This window comes from Bacillus rossius, chromosome 6 (genome assembly GCF_032445375.1).
Source record: "Bacillus rossius redtenbacheri isolate Brsri chromosome 6, Brsri_v3, whole genome shotgun sequence".
NCBI lineage: Eukaryota > Metazoa > Arthropoda > Insecta > Phasmatodea > Bacillidae > Bacillus > Bacillus rossius.
In genome coordinates this window covers 74,945,227-74,967,371 of record NC_086334.1, presented here as the reverse complement: position 1 = coordinate 74,967,371, position 22,145 = coordinate 74,945,227, and the positions used below count along the sequence as shown (strand labels likewise).

Below are 22,145 nucleotides of genomic sequence, written 5' to 3'. Positions count from 1 at the left end.
TTTGTAATCTTAAATATTTTTGGAAATATTTTTTTTTTTCTCTCTCATCTTATTTTCTTTACGGCCAGGCCCTCAGCCTCTGTTCTCAGAGGCGAGCTGTTTTTTTTCCCAGCCTCATGCTAGGCTAGCATTCTGGCTAATATTTCTCCCGCCTCCAGGCACGTCGGAGCCGGTAACGTTATTTCTTCGCGGGTCTTCTTTTGCCTATAGCAGCTTGTGAAGCAGTGCTGAGCCCTGCTAACTCTGTCACGAATCGGTATAAGGTTCACTAGCAGCAAGACACGACAGGAGGATCCCGTGGGCCTTGTGTCCCACAGACCATGCGTTTTTTGAAGCCACCCCCCGCCTGCTCACCCACCCTCTCTTCTCAGAAGTGGCTAGGAGCGACGACCGCTCGAGTGCGTTAACCGAAGTCAAGGCCATCTCAGGCTTGACAGCCGCAGTTACGATTCTGCACCTTAACGACACCTAGCGACGGCTGTGGTAACTAATGCCACTTGTGAGGCGTCGGCATCGCCGACACTACCGCGCTCGCGCGGAGGTAACGACAACCTTTCCCCTCCTTATGTCTCAGGCCGCTAGGTGGCACCACTGGTTACTCCATTAACCCCCTAGCTTGACACTCTCGTCGGTCACTAGTCGATTTATTAGTACTTCCTCTCGCCACCAAAAGATAGCGCCTCAGTCGCGCAGTCACTCCAGTAAGATCTAATTTTTTTATGCCGGACACCTTCGGGTGGGCTCGATAATTTTCGGCTCAGAGCCTACCCCCCCCTCCCATTCTCTAGAGACCCCGCGCTTATGATATCCTGGTGAGATCCCGCTCTGAACTTACTTCGGTGCGCGCCTCCTGACTGACTGGTACCGTTTGTATCTGCGATCTTCTGCGAATCATCGACATCGTATATTATGTAGTCTTCTCAGACTAAAGGGATGGAGTCCCTAGCTAAAATTATTAACCAGTCAGTAGTTTAGTTGAAAGTAGAGAAACTTAGTATTTTTATATAAATTATTTTTTTAATTAATCATGATGACTTCCGTGGCTACCGCGAATCGTGGTTCGAGTTTGCGGAGACGAGACGCCCTCTCCTGAGCGCCAGGACCAACACCCTGTTTTGGTAAGTCTTGACGTCATCCCCCCCCCCTTTTATTTCCCTCTATTGGCCTTTTGCGCCATTTAAGTATACTGTCTGGAAACAGGTCTAATTCTTTGGAATTTGGACTTTTGTTTCAGACAGGGTTCCAAGTTTGGGGCAACCAAAATCCTCTGCCAGAACCTCTGGAGTCGGTTCCTGCGCAGAATCCAACATCATTAGGCCTACTACCTTGATCACCGTCTACCTACAGCCCCGGGTGATACCCGCATAATTCTATCTTTTTATTCACGAACCCAAGATTAGTGTAACCCAGTTTAGACAGCGGACAGTAAAAGGCAGTTCGAGGAGAAGAAATTTAGATTATGTTTTGGAAGGACTATATGTACAATCTTTAAAGTTACCAATGTTAATTTCATTCTTGTTTTTAAATATTTTAATTTTTGTTATACATTCAGGGCCGGTCCTATCGTAAATAACGTTAAGGAATATCATATAATAAGTGTAATTGTGAGTTATGTAAATAAGATCACTTATCAATGAAAAACAGTCTTTACTAAGGAAAATTTAATCTATCAAAAAAAAAGAACAATGATTAATAAAATAAGGAAGTCTATAGACGTAACAGTTGTTTTTATTTATTTAATATATAATAACGATCCTTTTACTCCCAAGTATTTGTAGGGAGTCCCTAAATTTTCTTTGTTTACTTCTAGTGTCGCCTCTGTTGTTGACTTTTATAGTTATTAATTGAGGGCCTCAGTAATCAAAGCTTCCAAATCTTTTAACCTTATTATTTCATTATTCTTTAAGACACTTGGGGTATTACAACACGATTTCAATTATATTCAAATGAGGTATAAACAAGTTTAAATTAAGACTGCATTGTAGTAATGGAAATTTCTGTGTAACAAAAAGAGGGAGAAATAATTGGATCTAATATATATAATCCTTGTCAACAATAAAATGAATATGCTTATAAACTAACACCGTAGTCTTGAAGATTTTTTTTTGCCTTGTCGATCCTCAAACACTCAACCTGTTCTCCAGTGAGTGCTCTAAATTCATCTTGTTTCCACTCGTGTCACCTCTGGGAGATGCTATGGTATTAGGGCTCGCTCCCAACTTTTGCTCAGTGCTTCCAAGCTTTTGCATTTAAGTACTTATAGAAACATGTAAGTCAAAGGGTTACATAATGGTAGCAGATTGCGTGGTTACCGAAGGCTATGTACGGCCGTGATTACGGGTGTTATAAGCATATCTAGTATCAAAAGAAAATAATACTTATTTTCGTAATTTCATTTAATATGTTTTGTGTATGGCTATTGTAAACTGTTCGCTGGCGCTTTATATTTTTAATTCCACTTTAACTAGTTGCTAATAATTATAAAGATATTTTTTTAAACTAACTTCTTTTTTTTGCTTTAATGTCCGTCTTACGCGGAAGTTAAGATCCCTTAATTCTGGTCCGCTGAGAGTCCCTTATGGTGTACCGGTAATTAAGTTTATTTTCCTAGTGCGCCGCCATATTGTCAGGGGCGCCAACCATTTCACTTCAGACTGGGTCGCAAGTTGTGGTAACCCCCCCCCCCCCCCCTTCAAATCTATGCCGGGCGCTCCACAGTCGCGCGTGCGTTATCAGTTGTAAACACCTCCCTCCCCCTCTTCAAGACGGCGACCGACGGCCTTCATGACGTCACGCAACCTTGTGAGATAAAGCAATCTCCATTCCCCCCGCCTCAAGCCTCCAACCTCTCCTCCCCTGGTCTAACCACGAGGACACTGACTTGCTGTCCTTGTGGGTGATTAAAATATGCACTAGTAGCGTACCTACTAACTTTTAAACTGCATCAGTTATTGTATCTTTCGAGTGCAAGGTATTCCCCTACTTAATACTCGGTGTTGCTCAGGGTGCGACTGAATTTGGCCAATTCATGATATCATAATAATAAGTACTACACTATTTTTCATAAACTTTAGTTTTAAGAGTGTTGAAGTGTCTAGTGAATAAGTCTAGAATAAAGAGGGAGTTTTAATACCTAAAGATTTAAGGCTCTGATCTAATCACAGCAATGCTAATCATGATTACTCCGGAGTACCTACCCCGCGTGGATCTGATTTATGAGCTCCAGGCTCGTGGTCAATCTGGTGTAGGAGATGTTATAACACTCCGAAAGCGGTTGAGAGCCGCTTGCCAAAGCAAAATCCCTGTAAGTGATAACAATTTGACTATTGATGATGTACAGGAGTTTAATATTTGTTGTTCTAAGTTTCAAGACATTGCGTCTTATATAAATACCCTCGAGAGTGAAAATAGCGCCACCATTATTTTGCGTATGCTCACAAGACTCACACATGTGGCTGGAAGGTGCCAGAACCTCTCCCAATTATCAGCCAATACATAATATGTGGTATATCGCCAGGAGATCGACAAATGTCTCAATCAAGTGTCAGGCTTTTCCCAAAAACTAAAGAACAAGTTAACTTCTCTAGGTCAGAGTGAAGCAGTCCATGTTGAAGGTAGCACCAGTTCGGAGCCACACACTCAGGAAAACCTCGCGCAAAGCCTTCCCCAGACACTAAGCTTTCCGCCAGAGTTAGCATTTTCTAAGCCAGCTCCTACTGAAACACAGGAGAGTGTAAGCTCAGTATCATTGACTCTACCTTACCTCCCTCCCCCCTCCCAGACTACCGCACGACCATTAGGCAATGTTACTACTGTTTCATCTCCAACTCCTTTAGTTGCCTTTACTGACAGCCTATTTCCGAATACACTACCATGCACTACGGTCATTAAACCCACAATTAGTGCGCACCCCCCGTACAGCTTCAATGTGGCCCCCATACCACATGCAGTGACTAATGTGACATACACCCACCCTATTCCTGAAGTCATTTCATACCCTCACTACCCATCTGTACCAATGTATGTTCCTTCCATAGGGGCAACATTCTATAATCCATATGGTCAGTTTCCTTCAGCTTTCGCTTCACCCCGAATCACACCCGAGTTCCGTCCTTCAACCTCCTCATTTCTCCCTCACATTTCACCCCTCCAACAAAATGTTCCCACCACCCTTTTTACCACCCAACTACCCTCCTCTCAGGCTGAAATTCCGCTCCCACAAGTCAGCCCCTCCACTACCTACCTCCCACTACCCACCATTATTCACCCCTCCAGAAATCTGTCACCTGCAACACAAGCACAGAGCGTGGAGCCTACTGCAGTGGCACCACATACAACGACAACAGTCCCTCAGGCCTGTGGGACTCAATTCTATGGAAAGATTGCTCACCCAGTAGAGCGTATGTTAGTAGGTTTCCCGGAAACTAATGGATTGGACCCAGATAAATTGATCGAATTCTTAAGGAATCTGTTGAAACTACGCCAAAAAGGAAATATTCCTGACAGGCAATTGTTGAAGATTGTTTTCCCCTACACCCAGCCCCCCCCTCAGCGAGCGCACTTCACTAGCTATAGAGGCGAACTCTACATTCGATGAATATCACATAGATGTGTTAAAATATTTAATTCCCTCCCGCCTGCTCACTAACATTCGTCTGGAATGGTTTGGCAGACTCCAGGGAAAAAGTGAGGCTTTGCCACATTACATTTCAGACATTAAAGAGGCCGCCCTAGTGCTCAAGCTAAATGTGTCAGAGGCAGAGATTGTCAGTAATATTGTGGATGGAATGAATCCAGCGGAACGTTCTCGTTCTGTATTTCAGGCCCGTCCTGTTAATTTTGCTGACCTAGATAAGTTATGCATTCATGCTACAAACATACAATTTTCTGACTACCAGAGGAATCAGACATCGTTCTCGCACAGCCCCAGAGAACTTTCTAAAGATACAACAGCAGCTGATAAGCAAAAACGAAACAGTCATAATGATTCACAGGGGAAGTTTCACCCCCCATAAAACCATATACCTTTCTGTAGGTATTGTAAAACGTCGGGACACACAATTAATGAGTGCCGCACAAAGAACAGGAACAACTACTATTACAACAAGAACAAAAACAATAATATGCCAAAAAACCCATAAGGTGGTGGCCAGAAAGGAACCACTCTGAGCCACCAGTGTTCATGACTCAAAGATGTTGCTCATTTAAATTTAACCAAAAACAGGTAATCCAGACACCACAAAATCGCAAGGAAAGTTTTGGTAAGGAAAGAAATTCCCAGGGCAAAAGCCGTGCCCCAATACATAAGGAGAAAAAGAGTAAGTCTTCGTGCAAAACAGAAATACCCACAAAGAAACAAAAACACCAATTCCGAGCCAAAAATAAAAATGAATTCACACAGGAAAGAAATTCTGCACCTATAGCACAGTACTGCAAGACCTGTGTTTGCCCTAGAAAACCTGGTAAAAGAACATGTCACAACATCTTTGCAAATTTTCCTACGGTTGTGCCCTACGCAAGTACAATAATTGGTAAACACGAAATTCCAGGATTGATTGATACTGGATCAGTCCGCAGCCTTATTTCGGAGAATCTTTTTCGCGAATTACAGAAAAACAAATTAATTCAAAGAACTCAATCCACAAACATACAATGCTTTACCGCTTCAGAACAACCATTAAAAATTAGTATGATAGCTATTCTCAAGGTCAAGATAGATTTGTTTTCTTGGACTTTCCCTTTCCTAGTATCAAATGATATAGCAACTGATTTGATTTTTGGGTCGGATTTTATTACCAAGACTGGATTAGTGATTGATTTGCAAGCTGGCCATTTTAAATTTAAATTCAATAATGAGGTAGTTATCCCTTTTGGGCCACCTGAAATAACGAGTCAAAGTAGAGTCAATATAATTCACACTGGCATTGAGGATGGAAACATATTACCTTTGGACCATCTCAATCCAGAACAGAAAAATTCTATTCAAAATTTATGCGAGAATTTTTCAGATGTTTTGACCAATAAATTAGGCCGCACTCATCTAATTCAGTATGAAATCAAACTTTTGGATAAAAACCCCTGTAAAAAGGCACCCGTACCAGTTGTTAGGCCCTAAAATGCAGATCATGCGAGAACACATACAAGACTTGCTCGACAAAGATGTAATCGAACCTTCGACCTCTAGCTTCGCCTCACCTGCATTTTTGGTTCCCAAAGGTCAAGGTCACAGGATCGTAGTTGACTATCGCCAGATTAATCAGCAGATAAGTATCGAGATGACACCTCTACCGGACCTCAATTCTGCTTGCCATTGGTTCAGCAAAGCCAAATTCTTCAGTGTTTTCGACCTAAATTCTGCCTACCACCAAATTCCACTTACCCCAGACTCGAAACCCATCACCGCATTTTGTGTCCCATGGAATCTGTACCAATATAAAGTAGTCCCATTTGGACTAGCCACAGGTGCTCAGGTACTGACTCGCCTACTTGATCAGGTATTAGGCGACCTGAAATTTAAATTTGTTTTTAATTATTTGGATGATGTTGTAGTATATTCTGAGTCATTTGAAGAACACGTCAGACACCTCTTAGAAGTTCTCGGCAGATTGCGAAAAGCAGGACTAACAGTAAACACCAAAAAGGTCAAGTTTGCAGTTTCTGAAATTTCTTTCCTCGGGCATGTTATTTCAAGTAAAGGAGTCACGATTGATCCGGCCCGCACCAAAGCGATTGCTGAATTTCAACCTCCCAAAGACACAAAGAGCATTGCTCGATTCATTGGAATGGCTAATTTCTATGCTAAGTATATCCCTAATTTTGCCGAGCATGCCGCACCACTGAATGCTCTTCGAAAGAAAACTGTAAAATTTAATTGGGGTCCCGAACAGGAGAAGGCATTCAATTTTTTGAAAAATGCTATTGCCAGCCCTCCAGTGCTTCGCATGGCTTATTTTTCTAAATCATTCATACTGCAAACAGATGCATCTAGTGTAGCTCTAGGCGCAGTCTTATCACAGGAAATTGATGGTTGTAGGCAGCCTATAGCATTTGCCTCGCGCACCTTAACACATCAAGAGAGAAAAGCATCCTCAGCCTACGAACTAGAGTGCCTCGCAGTAGTTTTTGGCATAGACAAATTTCGCCAATATCTTGAACACAAAGAGTTCCTGTTAGAAACTGACAATCAGGCCCTCGCTTGGCTTCTAGGCCATCCGAAACAACTAGGCAAACTTGGCCGATGGATAGCAAAAATTTCTTCACTAAAATTCTCTATTCAGCACATAAGAGGATCGCAAAATATTGTGGCTGACACCCTTTCTCGGATGTTCGAGAATCCCTCCACACCCCCTGCTCCGCAGGACGAAAATCCAATTGTGTGTCAAGCCCTCCTCACAGACGTTCCGTTAGCATTTTCAGACTTACAGGCCCATCAAATATCAGATCCACATTTGGCCGACATCATTGAACAAGTCAAATCAGGAAAAGGCCCACGATATTACAAACTATCAAAAGGATTGTTATATCGGCGCACACAGCAGTCCCGATCATTCAAAATAGCCCTTCCTCAACATCTCAGGGACATGATATTCCAGTATTATCATACTTTGCCCATTGGAGCACATCTAGGAACCTATAAAACCATCCAAAGCATACGCCGCCATTTCATCTGGGACGGCATGCACAAAGACATCGCCGAAAGGGTAAAATTATGTAAATTATGTGCATTAAGCAAACCTGCTCAGAATACTCAGTTTGGTTATTTGTCTTCGGACGTGGCCGAACGGCCGATGCAAAAACTGTTTATTGATTTTGTGGGACCTTTCCCCCGTTCAAAAGCAGGAAATTCGATGCTCCTCGTTTGCATCGATGCCTTTTCTAAGTTTGTGTGGCTGATACCACTTAGAAAAGCTACTGCAGAAACCACAGTTAAGACATTTCGAAATCACGTGTTTAAAATATCTGGTTTACCCTCTATTATAGTAACAGATAATGCCACGACATTTACTTCAAAATTCTTCAAAAATATGTGCTTTTCTCATGGCATTCAGCATGTAACAACATCCCCCTACTACCCCCAGCCTTCGCATGCGGAGCGATTCAACAGAAACCTCCGGTCTGCTCTCATTGCATACCATGCGAACTCGCAGGATAGTTGGGATGATAACTTAGTATGGTTGCATATGGCATTCAATTATGCACACCAGGAAGGACATAAGACTACACCTTTTGAGCTTATGTTTACATATAGCCCCAACACACCTCTTTCAAATCTATGGTCTTTAAAAGAGCTACTACCGGATGATCCCAAAAATATAAGGGAAGTCTGGAAAAGAGCTCGTCGAAACCTCAACTTAGCCCATGAGGCAAGCAGGAGAAAGTACAACAAGAAACGCTCACCTAACCCCTACAGGGTAGGCGACTTAGTCATGTGCAGAGCACATCCACAAAGCAAAGCAGTTGACAAAAAAGCAGCTAAACTTTCTTTCCGTTGGATTGGCCCTCTACAAATCCAACGTTTCTTGACACCAGTAACTGTCGCATTGGCGGACCCCAGTTCTGGCGAATATAGGACACGTGTTCATATTTCACATTTAAAAAAGGTGCATCCTCACATGAAATAGGCGCACCCTTGTGAAGATTCCTATTGAAGGAACAACTCTAAACCAAGGCATGCCACACTCAACTTCAAGGTTGAGAACATAACCAAAAATCCTAGGTCCTAGTATTTAAGTTCCCCAAAAAAACCATGGTATTAGATGTAAGAGTGCTAGCACTAATATGTTCATCGGTAGAATATTTTAATTGTAAGATGTTTAGTTATAAGTGGATCCACTTAGTTAATAAGTCAATTAATTGATAAGATGCATATGTTATCATTTATTTGGTAAGGCATTTAGGTTATACCCTATTTAGGAATAAGTAATTAATAAACAGGGTAGGTATATATTTAATTTGGCCAGTCGCTTACCCTGACCTCCGGTATTCAGTGGGGGAGTATATTATGTGCCAAAAATTCCCTCGGATTAGCATTTCCAAAACCTTTTACTTCAATTTAAATTTACTTTGTTTCTCCTAAATATTTGTCATATTTAAACTTTTCCCTTCTAAGGCTCACTCCCATTTAAACTTTGCCAAGCTGCTGGCAGTCCTTTCCCAGGCTCCCTCAGCACAGGATAACTGTGTCCAGCCGACTCTGCTGGACAGACTTTAGTTCCCACCGGCCAGAACACGCCCTGGCGTGTTATCTAGTACCTCCTGATCCATTCTGTCACGAACTCACGTTTTTTTCTGTGCTTCGGCAAGCTTCTCAGGGTCGGCTTCCGACCTGAGACTGAGCTGCGGTAGGCGAGTTAGGTCAGGCCCAAGTTACACCCCGGCCAGGCACGTAGCCTCGGGCCGGAGCCCCGCTTTCCCACTGACTGTGCAAACCCCCCCCCCCTCCTTACACCCCCATCACTGTTCCGAGAAGTGCTCCTACCAAGGTCTTCCTTTTCGCAGCTAAACCGCAAACGATACCTCTCGGTGGTATCGTGAACTAAAGTTTAAATCTCAATTCCGTCTTTACCCGCCTGACCGCGGCACATTCGCGCTCTCTGCGACCTATGTCTCGACCACGAGCCCATATACTTCCCCAGCCTCTCGTCTCGGAGCGCCAGTGTCGCCTCTTTGGTCCTAGCTTATGTGCAGTGCCTCCACCGCGATCTCTCGTGGTGGCCTCGGCAACCAACTGCACTTAGTTCCGTAACTCGCCACGAGAGTGCCCCCCGTCCCAGCCTGTTACACCCCTCTACGAGTTGCCCCTTGACTGCCGTCCACCTGATACACACATACCCCCCTTCCCCCGGTTGATGCATAGGCCCCTAACTGACAGGGTACCAGCCAATCAGAGCCCTGGATCCCCCTCTTCTTTGCCCCCAGACGCCTTTCGGCATTTTAATGTACTGTGCTTCCCATGATGAGAGGAAGTCATCCTTCTGTCTCGACCGAGCCCAGATCGTGTCCTGGAACGTCGTCCGCGAATTATTTCGCTAGTTAAATTTTGTTTTGAGTGATATCTCCAGTTGGCTACTTAGTATGTAGTCGCTTTTGACCCGGGAGTGTTCCCGAAATATTGTATTTTCATTATTGATTTTAAGCAGTATTCGGTAGTGCCGGAAGTGTATAGTAGTTTTGCTCGACACCCGCGGTCGTGTCACATTTCCTGCATGGATTAATCTGCGAGTTGCAACCCAAGATGGTGAGTAATAATTTACGCCTCATTCCACAAAAGTTAGTCTGACGTTCCCCTTTTGTTTTTATATAGTTGAAAACTTCCAATATCCTAATTTTACACTGTGCTTCTGTGCAGTGGGTTTAAGTACCCCCCCGGGTGTCTCCCGAGTTCCAAATTCAACTACAGATGCAAACCTTGCTACCAGCGACCCTGCAGCGGGCTTCTCTTTCTTCTCGGCCACCATTGTTCTCCTTCTTGACGACATGCGCCAGCCAACAGGACTATGAAATTAGTCTGTAATCACTGTTAAGGACAAAAAAATTGATTTGTTACAACAAAAATTGTAAATAACAGCAGTACCGAAATTGATCTGGTTTAGCATGATTAAATAATAATGTTATTTTAGAAATAATTTAATATAAGGGTACAAGTGGAGTTGGTATGGTTATAATTCGATATTGTATCCTACTTTTTATAATGTATGTTAACTTCCGTTGGATCCCCGGCCGGGCTAGGATAAGTTGCAACATTTGGTAACTTAACGAGAAAGTAACTTCGTAATCACACGTTTTTAATTATATTCAAATGAGGTATAAACAAGTTTAAATTAAGACTGCATTGTAATAATGGAAATTTCTGTGTAACAAAAAGAGGGAGAAATAATTGGATCTAATATATATAATCCTATGTCAACAATAAAATGAATATGCTTATAAACTAACACCGTAGTTTTTAAGATTTTTTTTGCCTTGTCGATCCTCAAACACTCAACCTGTTCTCCAGTGAGTGCTCTAAATTCATCTTGTTTCCACTCGTGTCACCTCTGGGAGATGCTATGGTATTAGGGCTCGCTCCCAACTTTTGCTCAGTGCTTCCAAGCTTTTGCATTTAAGTACTTATAGAAACATGTAAGACACGAGTTGGTTACAATGGAATCACTTAAATATGCAACAGTTTACTTTGAAATTACAGTCCCTTCATAATCATTTTGTTCCTGGCCTATAACATGTAGTGATTTGTAGGACAGAATAAATTTAAAAAAAATATTTCTCTACAACATTTAATGTTCGCAGTCATGCAAACACGAAGGGTTTTCTTATGTGGTAGCCGGCAGGGGAAGTCTCTAGCCACTTTGGAAATTTTTCAAGCAATCGAAATTTGTGTGAATACAATGGGAAATTTTTTCATGAAAGGCAAATTTTCCCTTGAAAATGTGACATATTTAGCCTCTTGAACGGCTGTGCAGCCATTTTCGGTGGCTGTTTTGACGATTTTTGTCCTTTGCTATTTAGCATATTGGATCCTTGATCTGCACCTGTGCTCGAACCACCAATATACCACTACTGATATGCATTGAATTAGATTGTGTTGAGTTCAAACAGGTAGAAACATTCAAGTATCTGGGAAGTGTATTGGAGGGAGAAGGTAAAAAAAAGGAGGATTTAGTAAGGAAAGGACCACAAGGAGATAGGTTCTACAGGTGTGTAAGAGATTTGGTATGGTAGAGAAAGGTGACATTATATTGGCAGTTACGAGGCTAGACAGGATCAGGAATGAGATGGTGCAAACAAGAGCAAGAGTACGGGACTGGAATGAAATCATTGAAAAAGCAAAATTGAGATTATATGACCATGTCCAGAGAATTGGAAAGAGACTACCTAGGAAAATGATGGCATTGTACAGATGAAGAAAACCCCAAGGAAAAACAAGCAGAATATGGGAAGAGCAGATATTTCAAGGACTGCAGGAGAGAGGAGAAGACTGGAATAGATTGGATGAGGAATGGTGTAATAACACAGGAAAAAGGAAGCATTTGGCCTCTCGGACTTGGCTGCAGGCTGAAAGCAGTTAATTATGATTATTTTAATAATAATGTGATAATGATGATGTGATTGCAAAGATGTAATGTATCCCCTAAAATATTCCCTTCATAATTATGTATGAGTTGAAGGATGTTTGAACAGAACATTGTGTGATATAATTGGAACAGCCAGTCGCTTTAAGGACATAATGATGTGATGCCATGTGTGTATGTGTGTGTTCAGGGTTCGGATGGTTCCACTGCGGCCTTGTGCTGGTGTGCGGCGCCTGCTTCATGTCAGCCGGCTTCCAGAATGGCCTGAATGCCTACATTCTTCCAGCGGCGCAGTGCGACCTGGGCCTGTCGTCTGGCGAGAAGGGGGCACTCAATGCTGCTTTTATAATGGGTAAGTTCCGCTGGCCACCAGAGTGCCCCGTCCCTCACACATTGCCAGTCACCGACAACTATACTGTAGTATGCCTGACTTCAGTGCTACCTGGGACTCTCATCTGGCGAGAAGGGGGCACTCAATGCTGCTTTTATAATGGGTAAGTTCCGCTGGCCACCAGAGTGCCCCGTCCCTCACACATTGCCAGTCACCGACAACTATACTGTAGTATGCCTGACTTCAGTGCTACCTGGGACTCTCATCTGGCGAGAAGGGGGCACTCAATGCTGCTTTTATAATGGGTAAGTTCCGCTGGCCACCAGAGTGCCCCGTCCCTCACACATTGCCAGTCACCGACAACTATACTGTAGTATGCCTGACTTCAGTGCTACCTGGGCCTGTCGTCTGGCGAGAAGGGGGCACTCAATGCTGCTTTTATAATGGGTAAGTTCCGCTGGCCACCAGAGTGCCCCGTCCCTCACACATTGCCAGTCACCGACAACTATACTGTAGTATGCCTGACTTCAGTGCTACCTGGGACTCTCATCTGGCGAGAAGGGGGCACTCAATGCTGCTTTTATAATGGGTAAGTTCCGCTGGCCACCAGAGTGCCCCGTCCCTCACACATTGCCAGTCACCGACAACTATACTGTAGTATGCCTGACTTCAGTGCTACCTGGGACTCTCATCTGGCGAGAAGGGGGCACTCAATGCTGCTTTTATAATGGGTAAGTTCCGCTGGCCACCAGAGTGCCCCGTCCCTCACACATTGCCAGTCACCGACAACTATACTGTAGTATGCCTGACTTCAGTGCTACCTGGGCCTGTCGTCTGGCGAGAAGGGGGCACTCAATGCTGCTTTTATAATGGGTAAGTTCCGCTGGCCACCAGAGTGCCCCGTCCCTCACACATTGCCAGTCACCGACAACTATACTGTAGTATGCCTGACTTCAGTGCTACCTGGGACTCTCATCTGGCGAGAAGGGGGCACTCAATGCTGCTTTTATAATGGGTAAGTTCCGCTGGCCACCAGAGTGCCCCGTCCCTCACACATTGCCAGTCACCGACAACTATACTGTAGTATGCCTGACTTCAGTGCTACCTGGGCCTGTCGTCTGGCGAGAAGGGGGCACTCAATGCTGCTTTTATAATGGGTAAGTTCCGCTGGCCACCAGAGTGCCCCGTCCCTCACACATTGCCAGTCACCGACAACTATACTGTAGTATGCCTGACTTCAGTGCTACCTGGGACTCTCATCTGGCGAGAAGGGGGCACTCAATGCTGCTTTTATAATGGGTAAGTTCCGCTGGCCACCAGAGTGCCCCGTCCCTCACACATTGCCAGTCACCGACAACTATACTGTAGTATGCCTGACTTCAGTGCTACCTGGGCCTGTCGTCTGGCGAGAAGGGGGCACTCAATGCTGCTTTTATAATGGGTAAGTTCCGCTGGCCACCAGAGTGCCCCGTCCCTCACACATTGCCAGTCACCGACAACTATACTGTAGTATGCCTGACTTCAGTGCTACCTGGGCCTGTCGTCTGGCGAGAAGGGGGCACTCAATGCTGCTTTTATAATGGGTAAGTTCCGCTGGCCACCAGAGTGCCCCGTCCCTCACACATTGCCAGTCACCGACAACTATACTGTAGTATGCCTGACTTCAGTGCTACCTGGGCCTGTCGTCTGGCGAGAAGGGGGCACTCAATGCTGCTTTTATAATGGGTAAGTTCCGCTGGCCACCAGAGTGCCCCGTCCCTCACACATTGCCAGTCACCGACAACTATACTGTAGTATGCCTGACTTCAGTGCTACCTGGGACTCTCATCTGGCGAGAAAAAAGGTACTTAAAGTTAGTTCAGGTTGTTCCTGCCAGGAGTGCTTCATCTCAGACTCATAGCTTGTCCCTTAAAACTAAACTATGACTAGCTGCCCGACCCGGCTTCGCACGGCAATACTAATGGAAAAATATTAAGCCACATCTTCCATTTACAGTAATGGTAAATAAAAAAATTCAGTGAAAATTTATTACAATGCTGTATAATGTACCGGAGAGAAAATGAATAGCACCGATGGTTTCCCGACTCGTGCACGCAACGTACAACTGATGTACCCGTACTTCGCTACGGCAGTCTACAGGCAGATCACTCTTGCGCCGCTCATTATACATGCCCCTCCTTGTGGGTACGCCACTGCCACGCGATGCCCGTTACCATGGAGACGCAGAAGGCATGAACAATGCAAAATCCTGTTCTCATGCAGACAAAGTACCCACTGTTGCCTGGTTTTAACCACCCATGGGATCTAATTTTCGGAAAATGTCATCCTGTGTAAGATAAGGAACATTACTGTGAAGTTTCAAGTCTGTAAAATATATATACTTGAAAAAAAAGGCAATAAAAAACAAATTAAACACAGAGAGAGGAAAAAAAACAATAGTTTAGGTTTGCGATTTAAAGTGATAAAAAGTATTTAAATACTAATTGAACTCTTATGAGGGTACTGATTGCTTCGTTGTTAATATCACACGGGTGTTTTTTTACTTGTATCGGAAAATTAAGAATGATAAGGCATCTAGTGCGTGGCAATAATGTTAATAGGCAATAGTAAATAAACTTCTAGCGCCTGCGGCATTGTCAACACACACTTCGTACGTGTACTGCATGTTGTATCTAACCCCCTCCAATGCATTTGATTCTAAATTGGACTTTTAGTAAGGATCCCTAATGTTATTGATAATATAATATAGCCTATAGCCTTCCTCGATAAATGTACTATCCAACACTGAAAGAATTTTTCAAATCGGGCCAGTGGTTCCTGAGATTAGCACGTTCAAACAAACAAACAAACTCTTCAGCTTTATAATATTAGTATAGATTATTTTATCATGTAGTAGCAGTGCCCGCGACTTTGTCCGCGTGGACTTTGTTGGAGGGTATTGTGACTTTCTGAGATAATATGGTAGATGCACAGTTTTAGGTTATTCTCAAAACACTCATAACCAATGGTATATTAAAGTACTACTGCGTAAACTATATTTTTAGTTTTGTCTTCCGGCAGAAGTATAAATTGATTTTCTCCCGAACCAGATCTCGACAGAGCAAAATATAGTTGCCCGTGCGAAAAACACTCTTGGGGTAAATATATTCCTACGTACTTAAATGTTTGTCTCTGTGCCTTATTAATTGTTACCGCAAACGATACCTTCACCGGAAATTGAATTCGCTTAAAGTGAAAAGGCAAATCCGTTGGTATCAAAGGTAAGCGAGTTATCAGCACTGTTTGCCCTACTGCTGGATCAGTCAATACTGTAGCACCAATCACGTTATCGTGAAGGAATTTTACTTGGAGTCTGGTTCCGTTGCATAAATTTGGTGGTTTAAGATTCCTTAGCAGCACAATTGGACAGCCAGTTTTTAATTTGAGTGAATGTGAAGGAAGGCCACTCGGATTTAAAGAATTTAAAAATTCTTGTGGATAATGTACCGCATCTTCTTGATCCATTACTTTATCCATTGACCTGTAGTTCACTCTATCTCCTGAAAGTTTACCCAGTATCATGTTATTGATGTCGTCAACGCTACTGTTTCTAGCTGCCAATATTGCCCTTTGACACATCCACTGGTAGTCTTTGTTTGCTATATGGACTACATCTGGGTACACTTTAGAGATTAGGTCTTCAATGCTAGTCATACATGCGCGTGCAATACTTAATACTTATTTGGCTACAACACTAATACTTACATTTTAAATATCGCGATATCTTTTGAATGAAACATCCGAATAGAATAATTCATAAAGTTGTAAAAAGGTATTTAATTCGTCTTGAATATGCAGTAATTTATTTTGATAAGGATTAATACCAAGGTACACAATAAAGAGTTTTTGAAGCGATGGCATTTTAATTATTTAAAAAAATAAAAGAAAACACTAATTGTGAGATAACTACAATAGGTAGACATATGGTTAAGTGATAATTTTTGAAGACAATTATATGTTCTGCAAAGTGGTAGTACATTGTTTTGTTCTATAATCAATAGGTTTCGCAGCGCACGCCGTGTAAGAATTTTTTCGGGTCATTTTTTTACACTTTGGATTACCTTATTGGACTTTTAGTAGGATCCCTAATGTTATTGATAATATAATATAGCCTATAGCCTTCCTCGATAAATGTACTATCCAACACTGAAAGAATTTTTCAAATCGGACCAGTGGTTCCTGAGATTAGCGCGTTCAAACAAACAAACTCTTCAGCTTTATAATATTAGTATAGTTTGCGACCTGGGTCTGTCATCTGGCGTGAAGGAGGTAATCAACACTGCCTTCATCATGGGTGGTTTCAGTTTCTGGCCATTGGAAGTAACTTGATAACTTGCCCACACACATTGTCAGTCCCCGACAACTATACTGTAGTATGCCTGAATTCAGTGCTACCTGGTACTGTCATCTGGTGAATTGGTGGTACTCAATGCTACCTCCATCGCAGGTGAGTTCGGCTAGTAGCTGCTATGAATGTCTCGTACCACATACATTGCCTTCACCCGAAAATTACACTGTAGTAGACCATACTGCAATGTGATCTGGGACTTTCATCTGGCAAGAAAGGGATACCCAAGGCTGCATTGCACATGGGTGATTTCCAATAGTGGCCACCATATTTGCTTTGTCACTTAAACATTGCCAGTACCTGCAGATATACTACAGTATTCTGGCACGCACTGCAACTTGGGGCTATTGTAATGCATTGAGCAATAAAATACCGTGGATTTATCACGAATGAGTTCCATTGGTGTTTGCTGGGAGTGCCTCGTCCTTCACACATTGCCCGTCCCCACTGTTATACAGAAGTATACTGGCCCACACGGTAAACTGGAACTGTATTTTTATGTAGAGTGGGTACTAAATGGCGCCTTTAAAATGGGTGCGTTTCTTCCTTTAGCTGCAGTGGGGAGTGTTTCATCTCTCACAGATTGCCACTCCCCGACAATCATACTATAGTATGCCATACCGCAGAGCGACTTGGGGCTGTTCTGGTTAGAGGTGGAGGTACTTAACTTTGCCTTCATCATGGGTGAGTTGGGCTGGTGGCTGCTGGGAGTGAGGACCCTCATTCATTGCCTGCCAAAGACAATTACATTCTTATAGGCTGGCCCACGATGTGGCCTGCTGCTTTCGTCTGGTGAGTTCCGCTGGTGGCCGCCAGGAGTGCCTTGCCACTTATGTGGTGCCAGTCCCCGTGGCAACACAGTAATATGCTGGCATGGAGAGTGTCCTGGAGCTTTCGATTGGCGAGTAGGGGGATTCAGCAATGCATTTATCACAGGTGAGTTTCACTGGGGTCCGCAGGTAGTAAATCGTCTGTCACACGGTCCTCAAAGCCTTCTTCATCATGGGGGAGTTCCACTCCTAGCCACAGGGAGCACCTATAACCTCACAGATTAGTAGTCCCGACATCCAAACAGTAGTATGCCAGTGGTGCAGCGAATTTGGGCTGTTGTATTGTAAAAATGGTATGCTCAGTGCTGTTTTTATCACAAGTAAGTTTCACTGGTGGCACCGGAAAAAGTTTCGATCATCACAATTTGCAGCCCCCCATAGGCATACTGTTTAGGCCGGCAGCATAGTGCAACTTGGGTATGATGTCTGGAGAGAAGATGCTGCTGAATGCTGCAAATTCATTGGTGAATTTCACTTGAAAAGTGCACTGACACACATGACATACCAAATCTTGGGCCACACTGTTCTTCCAGCAGAGCTGTAAAAACTGTGTATGCTTCACCCCGATAAGGAGCTGCGCAATACTGCATAATCATGGGACAGTTTTACTGGTGACCTCTTGGGTGCCTCAACGCTCGCCACTTGACAGAACCTGGGGCACGCTGTTATATTCCAGCGACACAGTCCAACTGGGCTTACTGTCTGGTGTAAAAGGGGTGCTGCTCAATGCTGCCTTTTAATGGATGGGTTACATTAGTGGACTGCAGCAGTTAAACTGCAGCTGCTTGACTCTTGAAAATAAACCTATGAGCCAAACTATTATACTCCAACAGAACATGAGAACTAGGATATGTTATCTATTGTAAAGGGGGTGCTACTCAATACTGACTTTTCATTGGTGGGTTACATTAGTGGACTACAGCAGTTTGAGCCTTGAAAATAAGAAGAACCTAAGAGCCAAACTGTTATACTCCAACAGAACAAGAGAACTAAGATATGTTTTATGGTGTAAAAGTGTGCTGCTCATTGCTGCATTTTCACGGATGAGTTTCACTGGTGGCTGCCAGAAGCGACCGAAAACTCGCCATTTTCTAGGTCCTATGCTATACTTTCTAAATCCAGTGGCACTGTGTTCTCCATGTATGTTGTCCAGTGTAAAAGGGCTGCTTAATACTGTCTTATTATGGGAGAGTTCCTCTGGTGACCACTTAAAGAAAATAGACCATAACCATTTACCAAGCTCTAGGCAAACATTTTGTGTTCCAGTGGTGCAGTGCAACCAGTGAGAATTGGAACCTAAATTTTGCCTTTTAAAGGATGAGTTTAACTGATGGCTGCAAGGAGCACTTCAACATTCACCACTTATCAGACCCTGGGCCAAACTGTTGTATTCCAGCTGTGCAGAGCAACTGAGGTCTATTTTGGGTAAAAAGAGACTGATAATGTTGCCTTTTCAAATGAGATTCACTGGCGGTTTCTGAAGCACCGCGACTCTCGCCGGTAATCAGACCCTGGGCCATACTGCTGTATTCCAGCGGCACAGTGCTGTGTTTTATTGTCGTCCAGCACAAAGGGCTTCTTAATGCAGCCTTATCATGTGTGAGTGCACTGGTGGCTTCTTTGAGCACTTCGATCCTCAAAAATCCATGCGACTAAACTTAAGTATGAAATTGGTACAATAAATTTTAGGACATTTTTGCATTTTGAGAGAGATGTAAATATATGCACAACAAATTATAAATTTTGAATTCAGTTCTTTAAAAGAAAGATTTTTAACTGAATGCAATTCTAATATATTCCTTGTATCTATATCATGTTTTTTAGGCTTAAAGAGGTTTTTTTTGTTATAAATTTTATCTTGTTCTCATTTTTAGCTGCGAATGGCAAGCTCAAGTATGTGCTTGTCTGCAGGTTCTGTGTGTGGCACGTTCGTGTGGGGCTCCCTGGCAGACACCGTGGGGCGCAAGCACGTGCTGGTGGCGTCGCTGCTCATCGACTCTGTCGTCACTTTACTCTCCAGTTTCGTGCAGGCCTACCAACTGTTCGCCGTCTGTCGCTTCTTCAGCGGTTTCATGTGAGTGTCATTTGTACTGCGAAGATGTCGCAGCTTCCAGAACACACTTACTATTAATCAAAGCCATAAATATGTCATCACTATTAACCTTTCCAGAAATAATTCCCTGCAGTAGATACCTTCTGCATTTTCCATCCAGCAGTTTGTGCGCAGTCGCAACAGGTATTCCGAATACCTCAAGTCGAATAACAGGTGTGGCGAGTGGCGTTGCTTCTGTTCTCGTCGTCCTGACATGTGGCCAAGATGCCTGGAGCATATGCATAATACCCACCTTCACAAATGTCTGGAGACCTCCGATGAGACACTTGGGTGAACTCTTCGCTCTTCTGCGCAACTTCACTCGCAACTGCGACTCTTCAAACATCATTTCCCCGCTTGATGTTCGGCTCTTCCTGCCATATTTTAATGTTTTTGTGTTGCTGTTTGCATATTGAAACTGTTATGACGTTGAACAAATATAAAATAGGAAATAGCTGGTGACATAAAAAAGCGAAACATTACTTGCAATGCTTATGTAGTGGCAAATCAATTAAAATTGCCTATAAAACGAAGATAATGTCATAAAAATATAATTACTAAAATAGAGATGTGGGTTATATTGGTCAACTCTCTAGCCAATGGGCCTCAGCACAGGTCCGTAACATCTGGGCCACAGTCTGCTTACATATATTTTGATTGTCTGCTGTCCAGCTAGTGACTGGATGCCTAAATGGTGCACAACCAAAAACATGGGCAAGAGTGGAAAATTGGTTGCATACCTTCAGGCTGATAGGGTACATAATCTGCAGCATAACTATTTCGCCATCACGAGTTCCTACACCCCTGCTCTAACTGTTGTCCTCTATTATATTCTACATCTGACCAGCTACAGACACGACTGTGCACTCGCTTATCGGAGGTCACATGCTAAAGTGCTGTGCTTATATAGTAAAGAGACACATTGAACTGGTATCCTAGTGGTTTCAGTAAACTTAATGTTCTTCTTAAGAGTATAAAATGGATGTCCTGCTACAGGGTTCGCCAGGCAGTGCCTGTGGTTCTAACCACCATCTTGGATTGGAACATCGTGGCAGCCATGTTGGATTACCTTGACCTTTGACCTTTAACTTTGACCTTTGACCTTGACCCCAGAAGCTATATTGGATCTGCCATTTTGTTTTCCGCCATCTTGGATATGTTATTTGATTTTTCTGCCATCTTGGAATAGAATGCCCCAATCTCTAGTGTTGCGACTGAGATTATGGCCACTATCATGAAAATCCATAATTTTTATCAGATTTTAATGTAAAAATATTTTTTAATTGTAAAAAAAAATAATATTATTTTCTTTGTACAAAATACATTGCCATTTTGAAAAATGTCCACCATATTGAAAATATGAAAACATTATCCAAATTTACCAGAAAAAATTTAATTAGTAAAATTTTAATATAAAATCTCCGCCATTTAAAATAGTCCGTCATCTAGAAAATCCACATAAATTATACAATTTAACATGAAAATTTTTTTAAATTTATAAAAAATTCATTTAATTAAATTTTAATAAAAACACATCACGGATTCCTCATTTCGTAGCCGGCGAGGTCAATCGATTAAAAATAGCGACAGATCATTCCTACACAGAGGCCACTGGCAGACTGAACTGCCACCACTAATGTCAAGGCAGATAATACGTAAGCCAGTATGATGTCACGGCAGCCATCTTGTTCTCGTCTGCTGAAGGCCACCATCTTGTATCCCACATATTGTTTTCTTCTGCTGTAGTGCACTGCCGGCATATTAGTTTGATTTTTTCCTGCTAGAGAGAAGAAATCATTGATTGCCAGGGTCACTGCAATCTTAAATTTTCTTCGCCATCTTGAAATTCTCTATTTTTAAGCTATAAATTCGGAAAAATTCCAAAAATCATATAAAAAAACACTTGTTAAAATAATGATTGATTCTATCGATTCCTGACCTTGGTTCGATTCCAGGACGATGCAAAAAGCAAATTTAGGAAAATTTTCTTATTAAAAAAAATGTGAAAAAAACCAAAAAAATTGATTAAATTTTAATCTACAAGCCTTCAATAAGCTATTGATGACATATTGACTGCCATCTTGAAAATTCGTAATATTTGACCTAGTCATTCGGAAAAAAGTTCAAAAATAATCAAACAAATCACTCATTAACATACTAATTTAATCAACTTATTCATGTCCTTTGTTAAATTATTGATAGATGAAAAAAATTTAATTTAAATTACCATTAGAATGACAGGTTCCAGAAAAAGACCAAACATTTCAAAACAAATATAATTATTATTTAATTTCTACAAACACAAAAAACAAGAAATTACAAGCATTTCTCATTCTATACAGTCTTATTACAAGGCGAAGCTAGACCTTTACATGCCTTGACATTAGTTTTAAGGGCAGTTCTACATAACAATTGATTACCTAACCAGGTACATCCA

General features: G+C 42.5%; 1 protein-coding gene across 1 annotated transcript in view; it reads left to right on the top strand.

The window, feature by feature from the left end:
* LOC134533306 (synaptic vesicle glycoprotein 2C-like) overlaps window positions 1–22,145 on the top strand; it is a 387,375-nt gene that overhangs the window by 57,477 nt on the left and 307,753 nt on the right. The window contains exons 3-4 of the mRNA XM_063370779.1: window positions 12,259–12,420; window positions 19,528–19,690. Coding sequence (XP_063226849.1) covers window positions 12,259–12,420; window positions 19,528–19,690 — 325 coding nt within the window. The remainder of the gene's footprint in view (window positions 1–12,258; window positions 12,421–19,527; window positions 19,691–22,145) is intronic.